The sequence below is a fragment of the Pseudochaenichthys georgianus genome, chromosome 10 (assembly GCF_902827115.2).
Source record: "Pseudochaenichthys georgianus chromosome 10, fPseGeo1.2, whole genome shotgun sequence".
Classification (NCBI taxonomy): domain Eukaryota; kingdom Metazoa; phylum Chordata; class Actinopteri; order Perciformes; family Channichthyidae; genus Pseudochaenichthys; species Pseudochaenichthys georgianus.
In genome coordinates, this window is record NC_047512.1 from 19238489 (window position 1) to 19262295 (window position 23807).

The 23807-nt window shown below is 43.8% G+C and overlaps 1 protein-coding gene across 1 annotated transcript; it reads right to left on the minus strand.

The window, feature by feature from the left end:
- Nucleotides 1-6821: 6821 nt before the first annotated feature.
- Nucleotides 6822-22853, minus strand: LOC117454483 (neuronal acetylcholine receptor subunit beta-2-like). The gene is made up of 6 exons (XM_034093746.1): nucleotides 22318-22853; nucleotides 14439-14584; nucleotides 14253-14297; nucleotides 13687-13796; nucleotides 9028-10003; nucleotides 6822-8374 (listed from the first exon to the last, which is right to left on the minus strand). The coding sequence occupies exons 1-6, from the start codon at nucleotides 22367-22369 to the stop codon at nucleotides 8231-8233; spliced, it is 1473 nt and encodes a 490-aa protein (XP_033949637.1). The 5' UTR covers nucleotides 22370-22853; the 3' UTR covers nucleotides 6822-8230.
- Between the last annotated feature and the right edge of the window lie 954 nt (nucleotides 22854-23807).

Below are 23807 nucleotides of genomic sequence, written 5' to 3' on the forward strand. Positions count from 1 at the left end.
GTGTGCGCCAGGAACAAAACTTCTCGGCAAGCTGCGGCAGGTCTTCTCCAACCTCTGCCCATTCCCAACAGACCATGGTCTCACATTGCGTTGGATTTTGTGACGGGATTACCAACATCGGCAGGTAATACCACCATACTCACTGTGATTGATCGTTTTTCTAAAATGGCACACTTTGTCGCCATGCCCAAGTTACCTAATGCCAAAGAAACAGCAGAGGCCATGTTGTCCCATGTGTTCAGGATCCATGGTTTTCCCAGTGATGTCGTTTCAGACCGAGGCCCACAGTTCGTGTCACGTTTTTGGAAGGAGTTTTGTCACCTAATCCAAGCCACTGTTAGTCTGACCTCCGGATACCACCCACAGTCGAATGGACAAGCGGAGAGGATGAATCAGGATTTGGAGACCTGTTTGAGATGTCTAGCGTCCGAGAAACCTACCACCTGGAGTAAGAATCTGATTTGGGTGGAGTATGCGCACAACACTTTACCCACATCAGCCACTGGTATCTCCCCGTTTCAATGTGTCCATGGGTACCAACCTTCATTGTTTCCGGAGCTCGAGAAGGAGGTCACCGTACCATCAGCCCATGCTCTGGTTCGCCGCTGCCGTCGGGTCTGGGCGGGAATTCGCCATATGTTGCAGAGGAGTGCCGTTCGCATGAAGGTATTGGCCGACCGGAAACGACGTCCAGCCCCCAAGTACCAGGCCGGACAACGAGTGTGGCTATCTACCAAGGATCTTCCTCTCCATGTTGCCTCCAGGAAGCTGGCTCCCCGGTTCGTTGGTCCTTTTCCCATAGCCAAAGTGATTAACCCTGTTGCTGTCCGTTTATGTCTTCCAAAGTCCATCAAGGTCCACCCCACGTTTCATGTCAGCAAGTTGAAACCGGTCAAAGAGAGCAGACTGGTCCCCGCCTCCACGCCCCCTCCACCTCCCCGGATTGTCAACGGGGGTCAAGTATACACTGTGGACAAAATACTGTCTGAAAGGAAGAGGGGCAGAGGTAGACAGTTCTTGGTCGACTGGGTAGGGTACGGATTAGAGGAGAGGTGTTGGATCCCAGGCAGCTTCATTGTGGACAAGACCCTTATATCTGACTTCGATAGAGAACAGTCTCAGGCTTCAGGGACGTCTGGAGCCGTCCGTAAGAGGGGGGGTACTGTAAGGTTTCAGCGTTAGAGTCTGTGAGCTTATTGTTTTGTGTTTATTCTGGTGGCCTTGCAGTTTATTTTGATGTTGACTCTGTCCTCTCGTTTCAGGTGTCATCACTTCCTGTGGTGGTGTGTCACTTGTCAGCTTGATAGTGATCTCCTGTTCTGGATTGTTTGCACCGGTGCCTCATTAACTGTTGTGTATATGTAGCCCTGTTTTCCTGTTGTCTTTTGTCGGTTCGTCTTGTCTCAACACTAAGTCCATGTCTGTATTTCCTCGTGTAACTTTGAGCAACCTAGTCGAACCTAGTGAACTTTTGAGTGTCCTAGTAGATCCTAGATACCTTTGTACTTTGAGAAGTCTTTTGTATATTAAAAGATAGTTCTGAAGTCAAGAAAGAATCGTGCATCTGAGTTCTTGTGAGTCCTTCGTGTCACATATTAAGCCTGAAAAAGTACTAATATATTGCTTTCCTGCAATGTTAACTACTGTATGTATAATATCAGTTAAAATAAGTGCTTAAACAAGCACTTATTTTAACTGATATTATACGGGGGGGGGTGAACCCGTTCAAATCCAGTTTTGGACAGTCTGCCGTGGTTCCATCCCATTTCAAAGTGTTGTAACCTCGGCGCACACTCAAACATTCAATCACAGAGCTTGAGGACTATCACAGGGTTTGTCAAGCGAAGCGGAGAGAATAATTACTTCCGGGTGTAAAATTCTCTAAAGCAACTACTATGAGCTGCTCCGACCCTCGGTGCTGACGGACTTCAACTTGTGTTTATTAATCAAACAAATAAATAAACACAAGGATAATTATGTGTTATTGTTGAGTAAATAACAGTGTGTGTTTTATAAAATAATACAAAATTAGAAGGAAAAAACGATGAAACAATACAGATTTCAGTATTCTGAGCCCCTACTCTCCCCATAACTGACGGCAACAAAAGTCCTACATTATTCAATTAAAATGAAGAAGTAAAAACAATAAGTCCATCCATCCATCCATCTTCTCCCGCTTATCTTTGGTCGGGTCGCAGGGGTAGCAGTTCCAGCAGAGAGCCCCAAACTTCCTTTTCCCTGGCGACATCAACCAGCTCTGACTGGAGGATCCCAAGGCGCTCCCAGGCCAGCGAAGATATATAATCCCTCCACCTGGTCCTAGGTCTACCCCTTGGTCTCTTCCCAGCTGGACGTGCCTGGAACACCTCCCTAGGGAGGCGCCCAGGTGGCATCCTAACTAGGTGCCCGAACCACCTCAACTGGCTCCTGTCGACGCGAAGGAGGAGCGGCTCAAGTCCGAGTCCCTCCCGGATGACCGAACTTCTCCCAGGCCAGCGAAGAGATATAATCCCTCCACCTGGTCCTAGGTCTACCCCTTGGTCTCTTCCCAGCTGGACGTGCCTGGAACACCTCCCTAGGGAGGCGCCCAGGTGGCATCCTAACTAGGTGCCCGAACCACCTCAACTGGCTCCTTTCGACGCGAAGGAGGAGCGGCTCAACTCCGAGTCCCTCCCGGATGACCGAACTTCTCACCTTATCCCTAACGGCCCGTCCACACAGCGGCGTGCGCTGACGCTTGCCGGCGGGCGTGTCTGAAACTCGACCAACAACCAATCACATGAATCTCCCGCCCCTGACACACAAGCAGCGGTTTGATTGGCTAGAGCTTGTACTGGCATATGATTCGATTGGCTGACGCCTCACCGAGGCGTCAAAAGTTGAACATTGCTCAACTTTTGCAGCGAGCCACGCCAGCTACGCTCCACGTCGCTTCCCACGATGCATTTTGGCTAAAAGTGACGTCACCCCATTCAAAGTGAATGGGGAAGCGTCAATGCACGCCGCTGTGTGGACGGGCCGTAAGGGAGACACCAGCCACACTGCGGAGAAAACCCTTCTCGGCCGCTTGTATCCGCGATCTCGTTCTTTCGGTCATGACCCATCCTTCATGACCATAGGTGAGGGTAGGAACGAAAATGGCCCGGTAGACAGAGACCTTTGCCTTCTGGCTCAGCTCCCTTTTCGTCACAACGGTGCGGTAAAGCGACAGCAGTACCATTGTTCCCTCACTCGAGAACAAGACCCCGAGATACTTGAACTCCTTCACTTGGGGTAAGGACTCATTCCCTATTTGGAGTGGACAGTCTATCGGTTTCCTGCTGAGAACCATGGCCTCAGATTTGGAGGTGCTGATCCTCATCCCAGCCGCTTCACACTCGGTTGCGAACCGATCCAGTGAGTGCTGAAAGTCGCAGACCGATGAAGCCATTAGAACCACATCATCTGCAAAAAGCAGTGGTGCAATCCTTAGTCCACCGAACTGCAGACCCCCTCCCCCACGACTACGCCTCGAAATCCGATCCATGTATATTACAAACAGGATTGGTGACAAAGAGTAGCCCTGGCGGAGGCCAACCCTCACCGGAAATGGGTCCGACTTACTGCCGAGGATCCGGACACAGCTCTCGCTTTGAGAGTACAGAGATTGGATGGCCCTGAGTAGAGACCCCCTCACCCCATACTCCCGCAGCACCTCCCACAGTAACTCCCTGGGAACTCGGTCATACGCCTTCTCCAAGTCTACAAAACACATGTAGACCGGATAAGCGTACTTCCAGGCCCCCTCCAGGATCCTTGCGAGAGTAAAAAGCTGATCCGTCGTTCCACGACCAGGACGGAATCCGCATTGTTCCTCCTCAATCTGAGGTTCGACAATCGGCCTGACCCTCCTTTCGAGTACCTTAGAGTAAACTTTCCCGGGAGGCTGAGTAGTGTGATGCCTCTGTAATTGGCACACACCCTCTGATCCCCCTTTTTAAAAAGGGGAACCACCACCCCGGTCTGCCACTCCTTCGGTACTGTTTCCGACTTCCACGCAATGTTGACGAGACGTGTCAACCATGACAGTCCCTCAACACCCAGAGCCTTCAGCATTTCCGGGCGGATCTCATCCACCCCCGGGGCTTTGCCACTGTGGAGTTGTTTAACGACCTCAGTGACCTCCCCCCGGGAGATTGGTGTTGATCCCCCGTCATACTCCAGCTCTGCCTCTAACATAGAGGGCAGAGTTGTCGGGTTCAGGAGTTCCTCAAAGTGTTCCTTCCAACGCCCCAACACTCCATCAGTTGAGGTCAACAACGTCCCATCCTTACTGTACACAGCTTGGATGGTCCCCTGCTTCCCCCTCCTGAGGTGTCGGACAGTTTTCCAGAACAACTTTGGTGCCGCCCGAAAGTCCTTCTCCATGTCTTCTCCGAACTTCTCCCACACCCGCTGCTTTGCCTCGGCCACGGATGAGGCTGCTGCCCTTCGGGCCTGTCGGTACCTTGCAACTGCTTCGGGAATCCCCCGAAAAAAGAAAAAAAAAACAATAAGTGTGGCTTGATATTGAGTAAGAAAAAGGATGATAAACGCTGTGAGAATGGATCTGCGGAGAGCATTTTGCCGCGATCCCAACTCCTCTATTACCAACGTTCAGGGAGCTCTATGCAAGTCAATGGGATGCCCTGCCCGTTGAAAACTGACTTCCAAGGGGTACCCTGTCCGTAATAGAGTGACGGGGAGGGGCCCTGACGGGTTGGGAGTGAGAACGTGTTGGAATGAGAGCGTACATTTGGACTGACAGTTTGATCAACCAATCATATTGATTTGTAGCCAATGGGCGTATATGGGCAACAAGTCCTCATTTACTTCTCTCCTTTAAAGTAAACTAAGATGAACCAGCTTTAACTTTTGTGACTGAAATTTTAAAGTCAAACTTACAAAAAGTGTCATTGCACATATCCCTATGACAAATCTGAAATTTTGGAGAAATCTACCATAAAATATGCAATAAATATACATTAGCATGTGATTGCTTGACTGCCTCTGATTGACTTTCTGTAAGGCAAACATTATATATGTCTGTACGCATTTGGGTTTGTCTTGCAGAGAAGAATAAATGCTTATCGATCTCTATCTGCAGCATGAAGCGGTCTTTAATGTCGGCTCTTCTGCCGCCCTAACAAACTGCAGAGGTCTCGTGTCTCTTGTTTATGGCCAACCTTCTTCATCCCTGCCTCCCTTCATCACACCTGTCTCTCTTCTTCCCTCCCACTCTGCTGGAAGCCCTCCTCACTCATTCAGTTTAATCTCCTCCGTCACACTCCATCATTAGACCTGGAGACCATAACAATGACTCTGTGGCTGAATGTTCTCTTTTTACCTTAAATTATTTAAGACATGAGAAATTGGCCCTTTTGGTACAGTGAATGGATTCCTTCTAGACTTAAGAGTAATTTCACCTAATGTTCTTTTAATGTAACTGATGACTCATTTATAAAATGTCACGATTTTGTACATTGCCTAACATCCCTTGAAGGACCCGAGGGAGACGTCCCTGGATGCAGGTGAATTATGATCACTGCCCAGGTTGTATAATACATGATTTGCAATGAGACAATTCAATATAAATCTCCAGAGGGTTCCAAGAATCATGAAAGAGAAAACAATGAGACCAATCCAAATTAAATGTGTATGATGTTCAGAAACCAGAACAAGGACATATTAACACCAAGAACAGCTCCACTCCGCCCATCAGCACCTCTCACCCTCGAGTGGATATTCTCTTAATGGAAATTAATGCAGATGTTACGTATTTTAAAATGAATTCATAAACATTTGTTTCCTGGAAAAACCAACCTTAAAAAAATGAAGACACAGAAACTGCTATCTGTAACATCCCGTCATGTCTGCTAAATTGTTCATGTCATGTTAATCAGGTTCATGTTATTGTTTCACGTTTAGTTCATAGCCCAGGTTAGATTTATGTTTAGTCAAGTCTTTTTGTTCACCTGTCTAGTACTGTCATTACACTTCCTGTTTTATTTTGTACTTACCTCTGGTCTCATTTCAGGTCCATTTACTTCCTCCCTTTGTGTGTTTTCCCGCCATCGTCAGTGTCTGCCCCGCCCCTGATTGTTTCCACCAGTTCCCCCTTACCTCATGTATAAATAGTCCTGTCTCCCTTTGTCCTGTGCCAGTTCGTCTTGTGCCTTGTGCCATTTAGAGAGCCAGCTTGTCTCGCCAAGAGATTATTGTATTTTGTGACCATAGTCAAGTTTATTTAGTTTGTAATTTGCTTTGCTACGTTTTGCCTCTTAGGAGTGATTTTTTGTTTGAACTTTATACTTTTCCAAAGTAAAGACTATTTTGAACAAACTTTCTTTTGAGTCGTGCATTTGAGTCCAAGTGTCTGTAAGGTTCCTAACACTATCACATATGATTTTTTAAATCGTGATTAAAAATATTGTATATACTGTCTAATGAGGTCTCTGTCAGCTGACTTACATGTACCTGTGGCCTCGGAGTGTACACTTGCAAGAGGACATACACTTCCGAAGCTCTGTCCAAAATGCCAACCTGCCAGAGATTGTTCTTGGTTTTGAATCTTCTCACCATTGCTAAAATTGTGTTTTGTGGGAAAAAAGAGCCTTGGGGGATATTTAAGCCTTTACTTTGTCGTGTCCTAAACATGCTGATTCTCAAATGAACTGTTAAGTGAAGCTAGAGGAGAGATGGAAGGAGTAACAACTTAAATGTAATAAAGAAACTCAGACATGTTTATAATTCTGAATGAAAGATTGCAGGATAGAATAACCAATTCATGTTCATATGATTCATCAGGTTTGCTTGTTGCTGTCATTTCACTTTATTGATCCAGTTATTAAGTCATCACAGTCCCTTCCTGTCAATCTCAACATGTATTGTCTGCACATAGAAAAGTCAACAACACGACTGGACCTACGGGAATAAAAGAAAGAAGTACTGTATGTTTCATTCCATCAAAAATCCAAGTTGGAAGAAATCAACACAGCTGGATCAGTACAGTACACGTGTCCTCGGCCAACATTGGTAGCAGTGACAGACGAGTGCATTAAGAGGGTGACTAGTTATATAATACCTCTTGGAAATAATCACTGAACACATATTCAAGTAATGTCTCTGAGAGCAGACTGCGAGGGCTTACAATATGATGAAGGATAAAGCAAGCTGTATAAAATGCTGTACAATGTTATTGCTGCTGGTTTCCTTGATTGTGGATTCTGACAACAACTTTGATAAAACGAGAGTAATGTACCTTTAAAAAGGAGCATGGTGAGTATCAACAGCCGAATGGTCATTGGTTTAAAGTGTTGGTTGTTATTGCAACGTCCCTCCTTTATTTAAAAACAACGCTGCTTTTAAACATGACAGCAGCAGCTTACATTGGATCAGTCTCACAGTGAGCTTTGTGTGAGGGTAAAAACACGTCGCACACACATCCATTGTTATTGTTATTTGAGTCCAACAGTTTGTGTGCCGTCTCGCTCCGATTTGAAAGGCAAACGTTTGTATATAGTATGTGTGCTATTGGCAAAAGCTCCAAGAGAGGTGTTCTTCGTCTGTCTTTGAGAAAAAAAAACTGAACTGAACTTTTTTGAATGCATTCAGGCCCCCATAATGGCATGATATCTGATATTTAAACAGAGAGACATAGCTAATCAAAATCAGTTTTAAATGGAAACAGTCCTGAGTTGCTGTTGTCCAGTAAACCTTTTTGAACTGCAATGTGGGTCAGCACACCTTTATGTATCCATGCTGCTATATGTCAATCATTGGACCTGTATCGATCCCCAAGGAAGAGCATAATGATGAAAGACTGCTTTTTTTTTTTTTTGAATTAAACAATAATTCTGGTTAATTATAACCTGGTGCTTGTTTTTATAGCTGGCCATTGTGTTTTTTTATTATGATATCATGAAAAACAACTAAGGTGGTCCAAAAGTAATTCCATCTGGTTATAAATGTACTGTTTGCCTTTGCCTAGCAGAGTGGAGCAGAGGATGGCAGGACACATGGAGGATGTCAGAGTGGAAGTAAGGAGGGGAGAAGGTGGTGGAAGAGGTCTAAAGTGCATCATTATCATTTTTCCAGTGAGCGTGTGGTGCAAGACGGACAGGTTTATGTTTTAAAATGTTGTCAGAGCTCTGTTCAGAGGGGCGAGGGGTGAAGTTAGTTCATAATGACGTTTCAGCTTTCATGTATTGTCCTACTCATCAACAAGGGGAGTGTAGTAGTTCTGGAACAGAGGCTGCATGAAGAGACCCAGCGTCCCGACCACACACACAAACACGAAGATCCACAGGAAGAGACGGTCGATCACCATGGCCACGTACTTCCAGTCTTCAATGATCTGTGGAGAGAGAAAGATTTTGAATGCTGCTATAGATTAATGCCCTGAACCTAGGTGCACTGTGAATTGTTTATTTTGTTTATTTTGAATAATATGTTTTGTCTCTGGTGCTGCTCATTTCTAATCTAATTATTTTTGGCTGACAGCACAGTAAAGTTGCTTTGTCATAATATGAAGGGCACACAAATCAAGTCACAAATAACTGAATTAAAGCGGTTGATGGATTTGCTCTGAGGGCAAGCATTGCATACCAGAGCGGATTAGGTATTATGTATTTACCAATGTTGTGGCTATTTTCTCTCATGCGCAATAATGTAATACATGTGCCGTTTAATCACATGAAGTGCAAATAAATCACTACCAATGTACAACAATGTACAACATGTGTTATTCCTACAGTAATGCACAATAACAGTCTTTAATTGAGCAATTGAAAGAAAGGCAAACACGCCAACATAATTATTTCCATACCACATTATGACATAGATTACATCAAGTAACCCATCACGTAGCATAAGTTATACAAAGAACATGAAACCTTGGAAATCAATATTTGCAGACCAGACCAACAACAAGCAGGTGAAGGAAAGGCCTTCAAAGCATGTTGCACATATTTAAAGTTGTTACATAAATGCAAATGCAGATAAACCTACCCCTTCATCATCATCCTCTCTCTTCATCTTGTCAGCGATGTAGCGTACTCCATCTACTGCATCTTCCACGTCAATGTTGCTCTTGAGCGTCATCCTCTTCCTGAACTCTGTGTTGTCTGACATGTCGCTGATTCTCCAGCCGTAGCGTTTGGCCGACTCCTCGTTGACGAAGAAGGATGAGGAGGAATCTGCCATCCCTGCATGGCCTCCATCACACATCTTCTGGTCAGAGTAGGATCTCTGTTGGTGTTTTCTCCTGAACTTCTCACGGATGTTGGAGCTGCCGGGTCTCCGCATGAAGAGGTAAGAGGGGAGCCGGTACAGGAAGACACGCTTCACCCACGGAGGCATGGTGTGCGTACTGGGGGACCGATGGTGCACGTTGAGCACGCAAACGCTGGTGACGATGGAGAAGGTGACCAGTACCATAGAAAACATCAGGTACTTTCCGATCAGAGGCACTGCCAAAGACGTGGGTGGCACAATTTTGGAGATAAGGAGTAGAAACACAGTGAGTGCCAGGAGGACGGAGATAGTGAGCGTCATCTTCTCACCACAGTCTGACGGGAGGTAGAACACCAGGATAGCCAGAGACGTGATCAGGATGCAGGGAATGATCAGGTTGATGGTGTAGAAGAGAGGCTTTCTTTTGATAATAAAGTCATAGGTGATGTCCAGGTACCTGATGTCGTTCGGGTCTTCGTTCTTGCGGCCAGGCAGGGAAACAATATCCCACTCACCGCTGGGTTTGAAGTCGTCTCGTGAGGCGAAATCACTGAGGAGGATGAGGTCTATCTCAGTGTGGTCGTAGGTCCAGGAGCGAAACTTGAGGGTGCAGTTCTGCTGGTCGAAAGGGAAATCACGGACTTCAATTTTGCATGCTGACTTGTAGATAGCTGGTGGGAGCCAGGCCACTTCGCCGTTGTTGGAGACCACTGCATTGGAGTAGAAGGAGACTTCATAGGTCCCATCAGCACTGAGAGGAGGAACGTTTGGGAGGTTAGCAAAATAAAGGATAAAGATGAAGTCAAGGCACTCAAATGTAAAGAATGTCTCTCACACATTGAAACACAAACACATCTTTACAAGTGTATGGAAGGTTTAGGAACAAGGTGGAGAAGTCCAAGTAGAACTGCTAGAATACTTCTTTCATCACTCACGGAACAAATTCAGCTCAAGACATATATTCAGTTTGGGTTAAATGAATAATACCAACAGGTTAGCTTGATCTTTTTAAGCTAAGGTGGTTAAGGTGGTTGTGATTAGGGTTGCAAAATTCCGGGAATTTTCAAAGATGGAAACTTTCCATGGGAATTAACAGGAATAAACTGGGAATTTTCTAAATTGAAGGTTGGCTCTTCATAGGGAACTTAAATATAGTTGGGGAAAATATATTTTAGCATTAATCTTGACTAAAACAAACAGATGCCATTCAAGTACACTTGAATATCCATGCCATAGCACACTGCTTACTGCATGGGTATTGAGACCACATAAAGGTTCGCAACAGGCTCACAAAAGTGAGAGTGGAAAAACTGGTTGGCATTCGGGCAAACCTAAGGCTCTCTGAGCCGGACACAGAGCCATCCTCAACAAGGCTGGACAGTGACACTGAAGAGGATGACTCAGAGTTGGATGTTGATGAGGCCCAGGAAGAGCCCATTGACTGAAAGGGTTTAGCAAAAATGCAGAGGATTGCTTGAAGGAAGATTTGCATGTTTAATGGGACTTTTTGGAGGGAGAAGGGCTCTTTTCATTTAACATTTTGAATGGGACTTTGTGGGGATTTTTGGATGGGGGGTGAATTTTTGTTCATTTTTTAATGAGTGGGGTTGGGGGGGATGAGTAATATTTAACTCAACATTCCTGTTTGCGTTCTTCAATGAAACAAATAATTGTTCAATAAAATAATTAAAACTTGTTCTGTTCTACTTAAAAAAAAAAAAACTGTTTAAATGTCATGTTTTTTGTTTAATTTTGCATCGAATATTTCCAAAATTCCCCAGCTTAACTTTCCGGAAACTTTCCGGAAATTTACCGGAAATGTTTCCCCTTTGCAACCCTAGTTGTGATGGAGCAGCTGATCAGCAAGTGTGACTTTAACACATAAACCTCTTAAACGATAACCACTCTACTATTTGTCTTTTTTTAAATCAATGTCATCTTTCAATGATTTCATCTTGGGATGGCCCCAATGTATCAGGGCGCCCGTGTACATTTTGACAGAAACAGAAGCTTTACAGCATCAAGAGTCAAGTGATGAGTAAAAGGATTTAATGACTGTCATCGAGCGCTGCCGAGGTGTCGCGTGCAACAGTTAACCCTTAAAGGATGGGTGACGATCATCTCAAAGGAGGAACTCAAAGTGGGAGACATCCCAGCAACATTACAACAACTGCCCTGACTGACTGACTGACTGACTGTCTTTTTTCAAGGCTCAAGTTGATGCATTATAGATAAGTGGCCTATCAATTATAAAGCAGGTCAGGAATCCAACCATCACACTCGGTCTCTAATGCTTTCGGCCCTTCTGTGAATATGCAGACTAATTAAAAATGCAGAGGCTCCACCTGCTTCCTGCAACCCAGTGTCCCCCAAACTTGGCCAGAGACCTGGACCTGATGCTTTAAAGTAGTGCTGATCCTCTGCTATCATTCTGCATCTTAATGCTCTGTATGTGGTCTTTAGCTGACCAGCAATCTGCTTCATAAAAGTTGAATGATTACCACTTCTGTATAAACTGTAGGGTAACTGCTGACCAAAAGCTACACGTCCACACAGCTGTGTTTATGTGTTCTATCAACCCTTTGTCATCACAAATAACATTCAGGTAAGACTAAAATACATTCTCATTATGTAAAGAGCGAATCTTATTTTCTCACAGATTACGGACGTGATTTTAAACCTGTCGTTAATGTTGTAAAGCTGGTTGAGCTTACAATAAGTATGTCTGTGACCTTATTAGAGCCAAGGAGTTTAATTCATTAATCAAACATGGCTTGTTTCACACGGACCACAAGCGCCTCCTGGGTAAAAGTCAGTAAAGTAAGTGTGTTTGATTCATCTACCAAGCAGACTTGGTTTAAGCAATCATACACGAGAGGCCGTTCTTGAACGTCATTATTGGTACGACAGTACTGCGGCAGGACCGAGGCGCTTGCGCCGAGGTCCGTACGCCTGTACTGGAGGCAGTTTGCTTTTAGGCCCAACGGTATACCGTTTTTCTCAGACGCGGAGGGATACTGACTTGTTGTGAAAAGGCACGTTCTATTTGACCGTTGTTTGATCGTGGAATCAAACACGCCTATTGACCAATCAGAGAGCTTGCTCACACCTATGTGTTATAGAATTAAGCAATCATACACAAGAGGCCGTTCTTGAACGTCCGTTAGGCCCAACGGTATACCGTTTTTCTCAGACGCGGAGGGATACTGACTTGTTGTGAAAAGGCACGTTCTATTTGACCGTTGTTTGATCGTGGAATCAAACACGCCTATTGACCAATCAGAGAGCTTGCTCACACCTATGTGTTATAGAATAAAACATATTTGTTATACAGTAAAACTAAACTTAATGTTGTAGAAAATATGTTTTCCTCACAAAGTAATGGAAAATGCGATTTTGCATGGAAGTTAATTTAAAGGGCAAAAGTATAAAAAGAAAATCTAAAGTTAACATATTAGCCATATATGACCCGAATAAATTCATCAATGCCAAAGTAAAATGTAAAAGTTAATTTGTTACATTAATGTGATTAGACACAAGAGCAAAGACTCTTAACTCTATTTTATTTATTTTGTAAATGGTAATGTAACACAGTAAACTGTCAGATGTCAAACAGACCCTCGTGTCGACCTCTATGGTGATAGGGGATGCCTTTGTGTCTGCCAGCTACACTCCATGGATAAAGGCCGTGGGGATCATCGCTCCTTGGGTGAACTTAACGCAGCGTTCTCATGGATTGATTTTTCCTTGCGGCGATTTCTTACAGCTGCAAGATGATTTGATGTTTTGTGCATTCCTGCTTAATCTGCAAAACACATAATAATGTAAAGGGATGTGCAGAGAATGTGTATTAAGGACATGATAGTGCATTGGTTTCTATAAGCAGTTTATTATTAATGATATATTGATAAATTGTGAAATGAATCCGAACCATATTTGGATTATTGCAAGGTGTGTGCAATTTTCTGTCCATCTTTTTTATTTCTTCCACACATGTAAATGTGATCACTTGACGTGGGCTTCAGTCATCAAAGGTGTGACTGCATGCAATGGGGATGCAAGTCTAAACTGTAGATTATATAACTTGACTATGTCCCTCTCCCTCTTTTTAAAACCTGTAATCTCTCCTCCCCAAAAAGAGCACTCATCATCATGAGACTGTCTGCATCATACAGTCTAGACAGTGTTAACAGAACATGTTGGTTGCATTCATTACCCCAAAAGAGTTGAAAAGTGAAAGTGCAATAAGAGGATAGAAGGAATAAGAGGATGAGAAAACATTTTAGGAAGATGGGGCTTTTGAATAAAGTTGCTCGCTGTGTTTGTTCCTCTTGTAATCACTTATTCAAACACACACACACACACACACACACACACACACACACACACACACACACACACACCCTTATTCTGCATCTCACAAATCAGACTTACTTGTTGTAGAGGACGATGTCTGGCAGCCAGATGTGTTGTGACGGGAGTCGGATTTTCTTGATTCCCTGGTACTCTTCAGGGTCCCACATTAATCTGTAGTCATGCCACACCTGATGAAAAGGAGAAGAAATAGGATTCATTCAAACGACACACACACACACACACACACACACACACACACACACACACACACACACACACACACACACACACACACACACAAAAAGACATCACACTCATTTATCAAAAATCACACTCATAAATATATTTGCGACCAGAAGCCAACATTTCACTGTGGCACCATGCAATCAACATCGTGGTTCAGTCAGCCATTATCTGGCAAAAGAAAATGCTTTTTGTGAATTCAACCGTTCACTATGTGTATGTTATATTTCGCTTTCCACCTTTACTTATTTATGAAAATACATTTTTTAAACTGATGCCTCTCGTTGTTTCACTATCTCCTTTGCTATAACACAGCCATCTTCCCTGCTGTGGGACTAATAAAGGATGTTCTTATTTAATTGTAAACATCTGGATACAAACAAGCACAAAAAGAAACAAACCTGACTGAGCCAACAGTTGGTGGTCATGATCTGCTCCCTCTCGTTCTGAAACACAGACAGGAAGAGGGTGAACTCATTTCAGTGCAATAATCTCCACCATGTGCGCCCTTCAGAATCCTAAATCAGCAGGATATGCCTGTATGATAACAGCATGTGCGGATTTGCATTGAGTGTGTGTTTCCTCACCACATTGATCAGCTGGGCCAGAGACACCTGGATGTAGATGGTGACCTGCTGGCTGTTGTTCACAGCTGGTCTGATCAGCTTGTTGTAGCGATCTGCTGACAACAGGTGACTCACCAGACGCTCCTCCACCTCCGCACACAAGGCAGCTGCACACACACACACACACACACACACACACACACACACACACACACACAGAAATTAGAAAGTGAAATTATGATGATGAGTGACTGTTAACTAATCCATTGGTCTAACACATGTACCACGAGAACCTGCATATTAGAATGAAAACATTCACGCTGTTGGTTCTCCACTGTTTGACCACCTCTAGCTCAAACAATGGAGTTGATATGCAATCTCAATCTGTTGGACACCTTGCCAAAAATGTAAAACTACAGCTGTGCACAACTGCCTGCAATGCCTTCTCTAATTTCATCATGGCAGTGGAGTGAGTATGGAGATGATGCACGGATAGTTGATGTTGCCCCACATTGAACAATGTGCATGTCCTGAACCATCAGTTAGGGTGACCAGACACCCGGGGCCAAGAGCAGGGGGGGGGTCTCAGGGATGGGCTCAGTTTGATTTGACAGACGAGTGTAGAAGTCAATAGTAAAGCCTTGAAGTTGATGCAACCTTTAGTTCATCGTTCTGCTCTACAGCCTACTGGGATGAATACTATCGGAGAGAGGTGTGATGTTGTTGGAGGGAACAGGTTAAAGTAGCTGGGGTGTTACAATAATGCACAATACCATACAGGACGCATCTAAAGCATAATTGGGAGATAAACAAATAGAAGTTAGGTGAAGAAGTTTAGCAGACTTTAGACTTCCGCTTGTTTTGAGCATAAATAAAAGTTATCAAATTACACAAGTCATTTTGTACGTGTGTGTGTGTGTAACAGTAAGTGTTACTTGGATATGTTTGTAAGATCACAGGATGCAATAGTGTACCTATAGTGAAAACAGTGGATGTTAACAACACACTTAATCTACATTTTACAATAGTAATGACTCATATTTGAGTCACACACACACACACACACACACACACACACACACACACACACACACACACACACACACACACACACACACACACACACACACACACACACACACACACACAGAGCCACAGTTGATTTCACTAATGTAATCAACAAAGCTAGATGTCTGAGTGGGTCACAGAGCTTCAGTGATGGTGGCTGCTTTCAAACACGAACGTCGTCAGACTTTTTATTTAAACTTGTGAAAATATCAAAGTCCCTTGCTTTGGAAATGTTACATTAGAACTGAGCGACTCTGATTTCCACCATATCCTTTTCTGCTGTCCCTCTGATGAAAGTTGAAACACTAAACTTGCTTTCTTTGTGCTCAGGTACAACCCAAAAAGCACTCCCTGTCACACCTGCTTTCATTTAAAAGCCTTGTCTCTTGTGTTTTGTCTTGTTTCTGTTCTTTCCTGTTTTCTTGTATCTGTTGTTATGTCCCATTTTCTCTGGGAGGCTTTTGTGACCGCCTTGTTTGTGCTCCATGAGTGCACTTATCTTGAAATGACTGTTGGCTACGGCTTTCCTGCTAACGGGACAATATAAATTAGAGGGTGACAAGAAAGAAAATAGTGGGAGGTGGATTACATAAAAGGACTAGAGTCTGCATAATGGCAGTATGGTATGATAATTGAGATGAATCTTAATCTGTAAGTGTCTCGAGAATATGAATACATCACAATTAAACCAACTAATCTCCATATGTACTGAGACTTTTCTCCGGACCTTTACATTTAGCTAAGCACTGTAGTAATAATATGTGTCACTGACGCAGTGAATTCATATTCTTCCACTGTCTAATAGTCATTATATCACCTGTTGTCTGGGCTGTGTTCAGCAACCGTTTATTCAGTCGCTCCTTGTTCTTGTACTTTGGCATTTGTTCTTCTGGGATATTGTTCTACCTTTGCCTCCTGTTCTTTGTCTTTTTCTTTCTGTCTGCCTCCTAAGAAGATGTACAGCCAACCTCTGTCCTTAGACCCTTTGAGTCCAATAAGGCAAAATCCACCAAAAAAATCATTTAACAAGGACACCTGGAAGGAACCTCACAAAGAGCGATAGAGAACAACATTTCAAGAATGAAAAATAAAAATAATTCGCTTTTTTGCTGGCATTTAACCAGGATATCTATGTGTTAGAGAACTAAGCCTCACACGGCAGGACTCTATGGAGACCTACACCTGGAAACAACCATTTAAGATTCAGAAGACAGATGAGTCAGCAAGTGTCCACGCAGGTGTCTGAGAAGAGCTTGTTTTGATGTCGCAGTGAAAGATTAGAACTGTCAGTCATCTATTATGTAGCCTACTCGAAGGGACATCTGTCCTGAGCCCAACGAGCACAGACAAAGTTGGGGTCAGCCTTTGTCTGGTCGGGGCAAAATCCCCTCGAACCAAAATAAATATCAACTGAATGCTTCAAATAGTCTATGGTGTTTGTTTGACACTGAACCAGCCTAGCATGTGACAGCTATACAGTTGTATGGCTGTATAAGATATTGTGTTATCGTCAATCGTTCATATAGAAACAAATGCAAACACTTCTGAACTGACGTAAACAATATACCTGAGTGTCTCAAAGCTGTGCAGTTGGCAGCTTTGGAAAAATATGAATATTTATTATGTTGGCACTTAGCATTGTTGCTTTGCTTTAAGCAACAATGCCAACTCCCATGTCTTTCTGTCATATAGAACTTGATGCAAGAGGCGCTGAGCTTTAAAGGCAGGTGCAGGAAAGAGAGAGATATTCTCCACTCGGTCAGTCCACATTAAGCTCCTGCAGGCTTCTATCTGAAGAGGAGAGTCCGACATATGAGCAACCATGACAATAAACCTCAAGGGTATATGTCTTAAGAGAGCTCTGAAACCCAGAGCTCTGTCTGTCAGGATTAGCCAGAGAGAAGAGGTGACGACACATGAGGGGAGAAGAGGACAAAAGACACACACAATAAACAACTGCACACAGAGTGGGGGACAAAACAATTCCCAGATTAGTATAATCATCTGATAAAAGGAAATAGGATCACGCCGTATTATGGTGGGGGTTCATGGGAAATCACTGAGTCATTTAAGGGGATGGCAGCCTGGCAACACATCATTGTTTATATGCAACGAGGGAGCAAACTGCTGCACAATGGCACACCGATCTCTTGTATTGCAACTAGTGTGATTTTGGTTGACTGGGATTTGAGGTCACACTCTATAAATCCTGTTAGTCCAGCTCATTGTTTCAGCATTATGTGTCATTGTGCTTTGGTTAATACGATTAAAGCCTCAATAAAAAGCAAGAGCTGCTAAATCCACCGAGCAGTGACAAGCAAATAGTTAGCCACACAGTTTACCGAATTGTCAGGAACCTAATTAGTTATTCAATTACAATCATTAATTGCGCTGGTTAAGGAAACAAAAAACAAACGTGGAAAATAAACTGCCTCCTTTTTAAGTTTTGAATAATCAGACTTTTCATCTGAGCGTCTCAGATGAAGTGCCCCATCTCTCATTACTGACTTTCACCAGGCTCAGGCCCTTCCACGTGGGACGTCGGGAGCCGTCCATAGAGGGGGGGGGTTCTGTCACAAGTTAGACACTTCTATTATTGTTTGTTTGGTGGCTCATCTAAACCCTCCTGTCATTTCAGATCCCGCCTTCCTCCAGGCCCTTGGAATCAGCTCACTTCCCTCACCTGGTCTCCTCAGCCCTTCCCCTCACCTGTTACTCATTCCCTCATCACTCCACAGTATTTATACCACCTCACTATCACTGGTCCTTTGCCAGATCGTCTTGTCGTTTCCGCCAAGCTCTGTATCTGTATCTGTATCTGTACCTGTACCTGTACCTGTACCTGTACCTGTACCTGTACCTGTACCTGTGATCTTGACATGAAGTTCATTTTAGACTGGCAGCCAAAAGTGTGAACTCAGGAAAAGAAACCCCTATGACATTGATGGCTTGCAGAGAGTCTGCATTAGCATCGGGCTAGTGGAGTTTGAAAGGCATAGGCAACGACCGGGCAGAGATTCAAAAAAGAAATAATGATATTATCTGCGTTTCTGACCCATAGGGACTTTAAATAAGGACATTTTGGATGCTGCATCAGTTCACATGACATGTTATTTAGCTAATGCTTTTATCCAAAGCCACTTAGAACAACATGCATATGGGAGCCCAAGGGCCCTTTCACATGTTGACTGCAGGGGCTACGATCAAATTGGTGATCCTCTGATTGGTACCCACGTATTTTACCCCCTGCGCTACATTCACCATTGATTTATTATCACCTCACTTTACAAATGTGAAATAGTATATCATTGGAGTAGTCCTTTGACATTATCACACAGCAGACACTGTTGGATGCTTGGTTTAGTTTAAAGCAAAAATAAGTCACATATATTGCGAAAAACTCCCAACTTATCAAACCATTATTAAAACCATTATGACCCGCCAACTGATCTTTACGGAAGTGGCTTCAGCCTTTGCTTTTCTCTGGCTGCGCGTTGATTTCTGCCAGAGAGGAAAACAAATGTTGTATTGCCTTAAACAGTTAAAGAGGTTGGCATAAAGCTAAACCCGGCGCAAGAAGCTGCTAGACTGTGAGCGATCAATGACTTGATGGCACCAGTGGAGAGGACTGAGGAGGCAGCGCAGCATGGGCTGGATAGAGTGATGTAAGGGCTCTGACATTAAAGGCTAAAAAAAGACGATGGGGTTCAAATGAGATGTGGATGTAAGTAGAGACGGAGTCTACCAGCAGGTCCCATCACACGTGTATGCACACACACACACACACACACACACACACACACACACTCCTGTGCACCTCGCTGCACTCTCCACACTTCAATAATTCATTGGCTCTAAAATAAAAATGCCATCATCTCACAAGCAGACAATCAACCACAATCGAAGATTATTCTCATACTCTTTCTAAACCAGTTCAACTTAACGTATCGTCTCCACCGCAGCGTGCAGAATGTGTTTGAATCGTGCCACAACACAAACATCTGGACAAGCTGCTGTGTCTCTGCTGTGTCTGTAACGCAGATGGATAGACGGGCTGTGTCATCAGTCCAGTGTACAGAGAGGAAAGCATCCAAACTCTCCCTCTTGCAGGATATCTTTTAGGGTTGTAAATGATGAAAAGCCTTGCTATCAGGGGCGGTCTTACTGAGGCCAAAACAATTGAATTCAGCTGTCTTTGGCTTTGTTCAGTTCACTGCCCATATCAGGCATGTTGTAAGAGAAGGCCACATGCCACTCATAGCAATCTGCTGCATCAGCTTCTGACACTTAGCTCACAGTGTGTCTACTGCCAGAGAGACTTGACCTGAAATTTCTGTTGGTTGTTTCCCTTCACACATTCTATCATCGCAGACAGTGGATGTATCTTTAATGGGTGAGGATAGAATAAAATACACTTTGACTACAATGATAGTCTTTATCCGTCCCAACCGATCCGTCTTGCGCTTTTATTCTGCTTTGCTCTTCTCGATAGAGTTTTCTTTTTAAAAATGAAAACCTTCACCACTGGTGTGGAACAAAGTAGAAGAGAACCTTTGGACGAGACAGTGTTTATTGATTGATGAACATGCCTCAACTATGGATGCTGATTTTTATCATTATTGTTTTCATTTAGTTTGTTTCATTTTCCATCTTATGCATACATTTGTAAATGTTTTTTTTCTTGTTTTTACTATGTTTTCGATTGTTATTATACATTTTTGACGGTTTTCCGTCCCTGTTTTTATGTTCAGTTCGTGTCGGTTTTGTTTTGAGTAGCACTCTGTTTTCCATGTCTTGTATGAAAGATGTTAAACAAATGAATTCTTATTATTTGTCTAGAGGAGAGACAATGGCAGTCTACAAAGCGGTTTCTTCTGTGCTCCCTCAGTCTTACCCTTACATGCATTGCTGCTGATATTTCTTCTAAATAAATTGAATGCAGCTCCCTGGCTTAAAAACTGTACCTCATCTGACGTACTTCTCTCATTCAAAGAGCAACATCCAAACAAATGTGCCAAAGTAATGACTAATAGTTTACTATGAAGTGTTGACTCATTGATGCTGAGGCCACTTGACAGGACACACATTTCCAGTTATGAGAAATCAGCTTTGAAGTTGTGAGGAACAACCTTCTTGGAAAGAACCCCAGGGTGAAACGTAGAGCTGCATATGTCTGCCCGCCCACATGTAAAGCACCATCCACAGAGAGTGTCCCATACAGATAGCGTGTGATTCCCCCTTTTCCACTCCTACATATTTGCATGCTTTTAATGAGCAAAAACATCTAACCAGGTGTAAGTGTATAGCACACGTTGGCACATCACCAACATCAAGTAGCTGATACTTGGAGAGACAGAGGAGTGTGTGATGAGGAACTCAATACGTCGGATAAGTTACAGCAAAGGAGATAAAATGAAGAAATAAATGTGGCAGAGTGGCGCAGTGTGACAGAATGAGACTGAAAGGTAAATACACGTCAATAAAGTTGCTGCCTGGATTGAGTCGTCCTTACTGTAGCAGCCAGGGAGAAGTGTTACAGGAGTGAGAGAGTCAGAGTCAGGCAGTGCCTCAGCTGTAAACAGGTGATTAAAGTCATAAAACAGAGACAGTGTTGGATCTGTTTTAAAGGAGGGCAGAAGGGGGGGGGAAGAAAGTATTACAAATGAGAGATTTACTTAGGCATACTCGTGATGATGTTGAGTGAGATTATAGATGCAAGATGTAGATGCATACATGAAGTGCTTACAATTCTGAAGCAAAATTAAAAAATGGACAACAAGTAACACGTAAACACTGCCTGACTGCTGCATCCCCCCACCCCCCATTGCTCTTAACCATCAAGTATTTATTAGAATGCATCTAACTTAGGCTATTCCCCTATACTACTTAATATTTCTAACAACATTGCAAACAATATGCCTTTATTACAATAAAAGAAGTCCTGTTTATTGCATTGTGGTCCACCTACTGGGGCTCTGAATTGTTGATCGATGCAGCAGATCCTGCACTGACACGTTTATTGAGATCCCATGTGATCACCCTGGACAGCTCCTGGATGGGATTCCCCTTCAGGGCCTGATTTAGGGCCGTGGACAGCTCCTCAATTTAAAGAAACAGAAGTGAAAAGACGTGTACTATACGGTACATAATCGGATAGAAGCGTTGACGTTCTCTGTACAGAGCCTCTTCATTATGTCCCTGGTATTATCATCACATCACCTTGGCACACACTGCAGGCCATTAACGCACGTGGTGGACACAAAATATCATCACGAGATGTCATCAAGTGTTCGCAGTCAGAGCCAAATCATCCGAGATTGAAAGAGGAAATGTGTACGAAAGCAATGCACCAGTCACCTACATCAAAACCATGTGCGTAAAAAACAATAACATTATGACTCCGTGGGTTTGTTGTTTAAAGGATGAGCAAGTTAGCTAATTGAGGCGTTCTGTAAAATCACCTGCTTAACTGTCTCAGGCAAGGACATGCAACTATTTCCCCCACCGGCCTGCTTTCCGGTATCACGTGCTTCTGTTAAGTCAAAATGTGGCTTTAACATCTCCCCAAAACTGAAGAACTCACTTCTGAGCATTACGATCTACCTCAAATGAGCGGAGTGTTGGTGTTTCTGCCAATAAGCCTGGTATTACCTTCTCAAATGCATGATATTCATAACACTTCCCAGACCTATTATAGTCATTGTCATGCTGAGAGCCCAGAGAGAGCGTGCTATTTTCTAATGGACAAGACCGTGATGATTAAAGTCCCATAGGCAGAGCAGAAGCCCCCCTGTCCCGTCTCGTTGTAGGAGGATTTAAAAGGATTACTTACTTGCCACGGTGAGCACCAGAAGAGCCAAAGCTGCTTTCACCGGGGCTGCCATCGCTTCCTCCCCTCCAGTGCGACACACGCGAAAACTTACAGATTGAAGAGTGCGTCTCGTGTTTCTCTTCTTTTTCTCCCCCCGTTGTGAATTGAGTCAAGAGTGAGACAAAGTAGAAAAGGCAGGCTGGATTATAGCGGTTTCATTGCAAAGGCGTCCGCTAATGACGGCGGGTGGCTGGGTCTCGGAGGCATGAGAGCAGCAATGACTGCGTTCAGAAAGGAGGAGGCTGGATGCTTTCTGCCAGATCGCACCGACTCCTCTGCTGCTGCTGCTGCTGCTGCTGCTGCTGCTGCTGCTGCTGCTGCTGCTGGAGCTGAGATTGCGCGCAGTGGAAAGCGGCTGTTGAGAGCACAGTCTCCCTTAATTCTTCTGTAAACGTTTTCTTTGGGACTATGGGTCAGGAGCTAGTGGGGATACGCCAATCCTGTTATCGCCGAATCGGCCATTCTTGAGATAAAAGATGTAAGCACCAGGGTCCTCAGGTCGCCCTGCCCGCCCTGTGCGCTCCCCCAACGGGCGTCAGTTTCACTCCCAGCCCCCTTGATCGACACAGTGTGACATGACAACAAACAGGAAGCAATTACAGTTTTAAAACCCCCTAAACATTTATTCTCAGAAGCCGATGAAACCAACCTTATCTTCAACAATCAGGTGAAATCCTCATTGAAAATGAAATTTAAGTTCATTAAAACACACTTTTAAGAAGCTCAGAAGGGAGCAGCAACAGGAAACCAAATCAGTGTTTTGGGGGTTGGGCCATGGCAAGAAAATATTGATCTCTTTAAATTATGCACATTAACTTATGATAAAATAAAATAATCAGGGACTGAAGTTTTTTTCCAAACAGGCTGCTACCAAGGTTTTATCTGCATTAAGCACATTGTTTGGTTGTTTGTTCCTTCACCGTGGCTGCAGGAGGGAGAGTGGAGGTCATGGCGTTTTATATGAATACCTTTGGTGTTAGCAGCTGCTGTATGAAATAGAAAAAATCAGCAAAAATAATTTGTTATCGATCCTAGTGTACATCCTACACTGTGTTTCCTAACCACCATCATCGAGGTCAAAGGTCAGGGTTAGCTAGAGGACAACCATGGAGCTGGTGAAAATCAGTGTCTTGAAAGTGCAGCAGCAAAGACAGAAACAGGCTTGTAATCAAGAAGATACCAAAAGCTGATAGCTACAATCTCCACGAGTCATTGCACAACATTTGTTTAAATTCATCAGAACACAAAAGAGGGCATGGTAAAAACAATAAACGGAGAAAGACAATAGATGCTTGGAAATCTGCGCTTCTGACGCAGACCAATATCAGTTTTCCTTTTCTCTCCATATGAGCCGTGCCAGGTAGGAGGTAGGGGAGCCATGACCGTGTGTGTGTGTGTGCGTGTGCGTGCGTGCGTGCGTGCGTGTGTGTGTGTGTGCGTGTGCGTGTGCG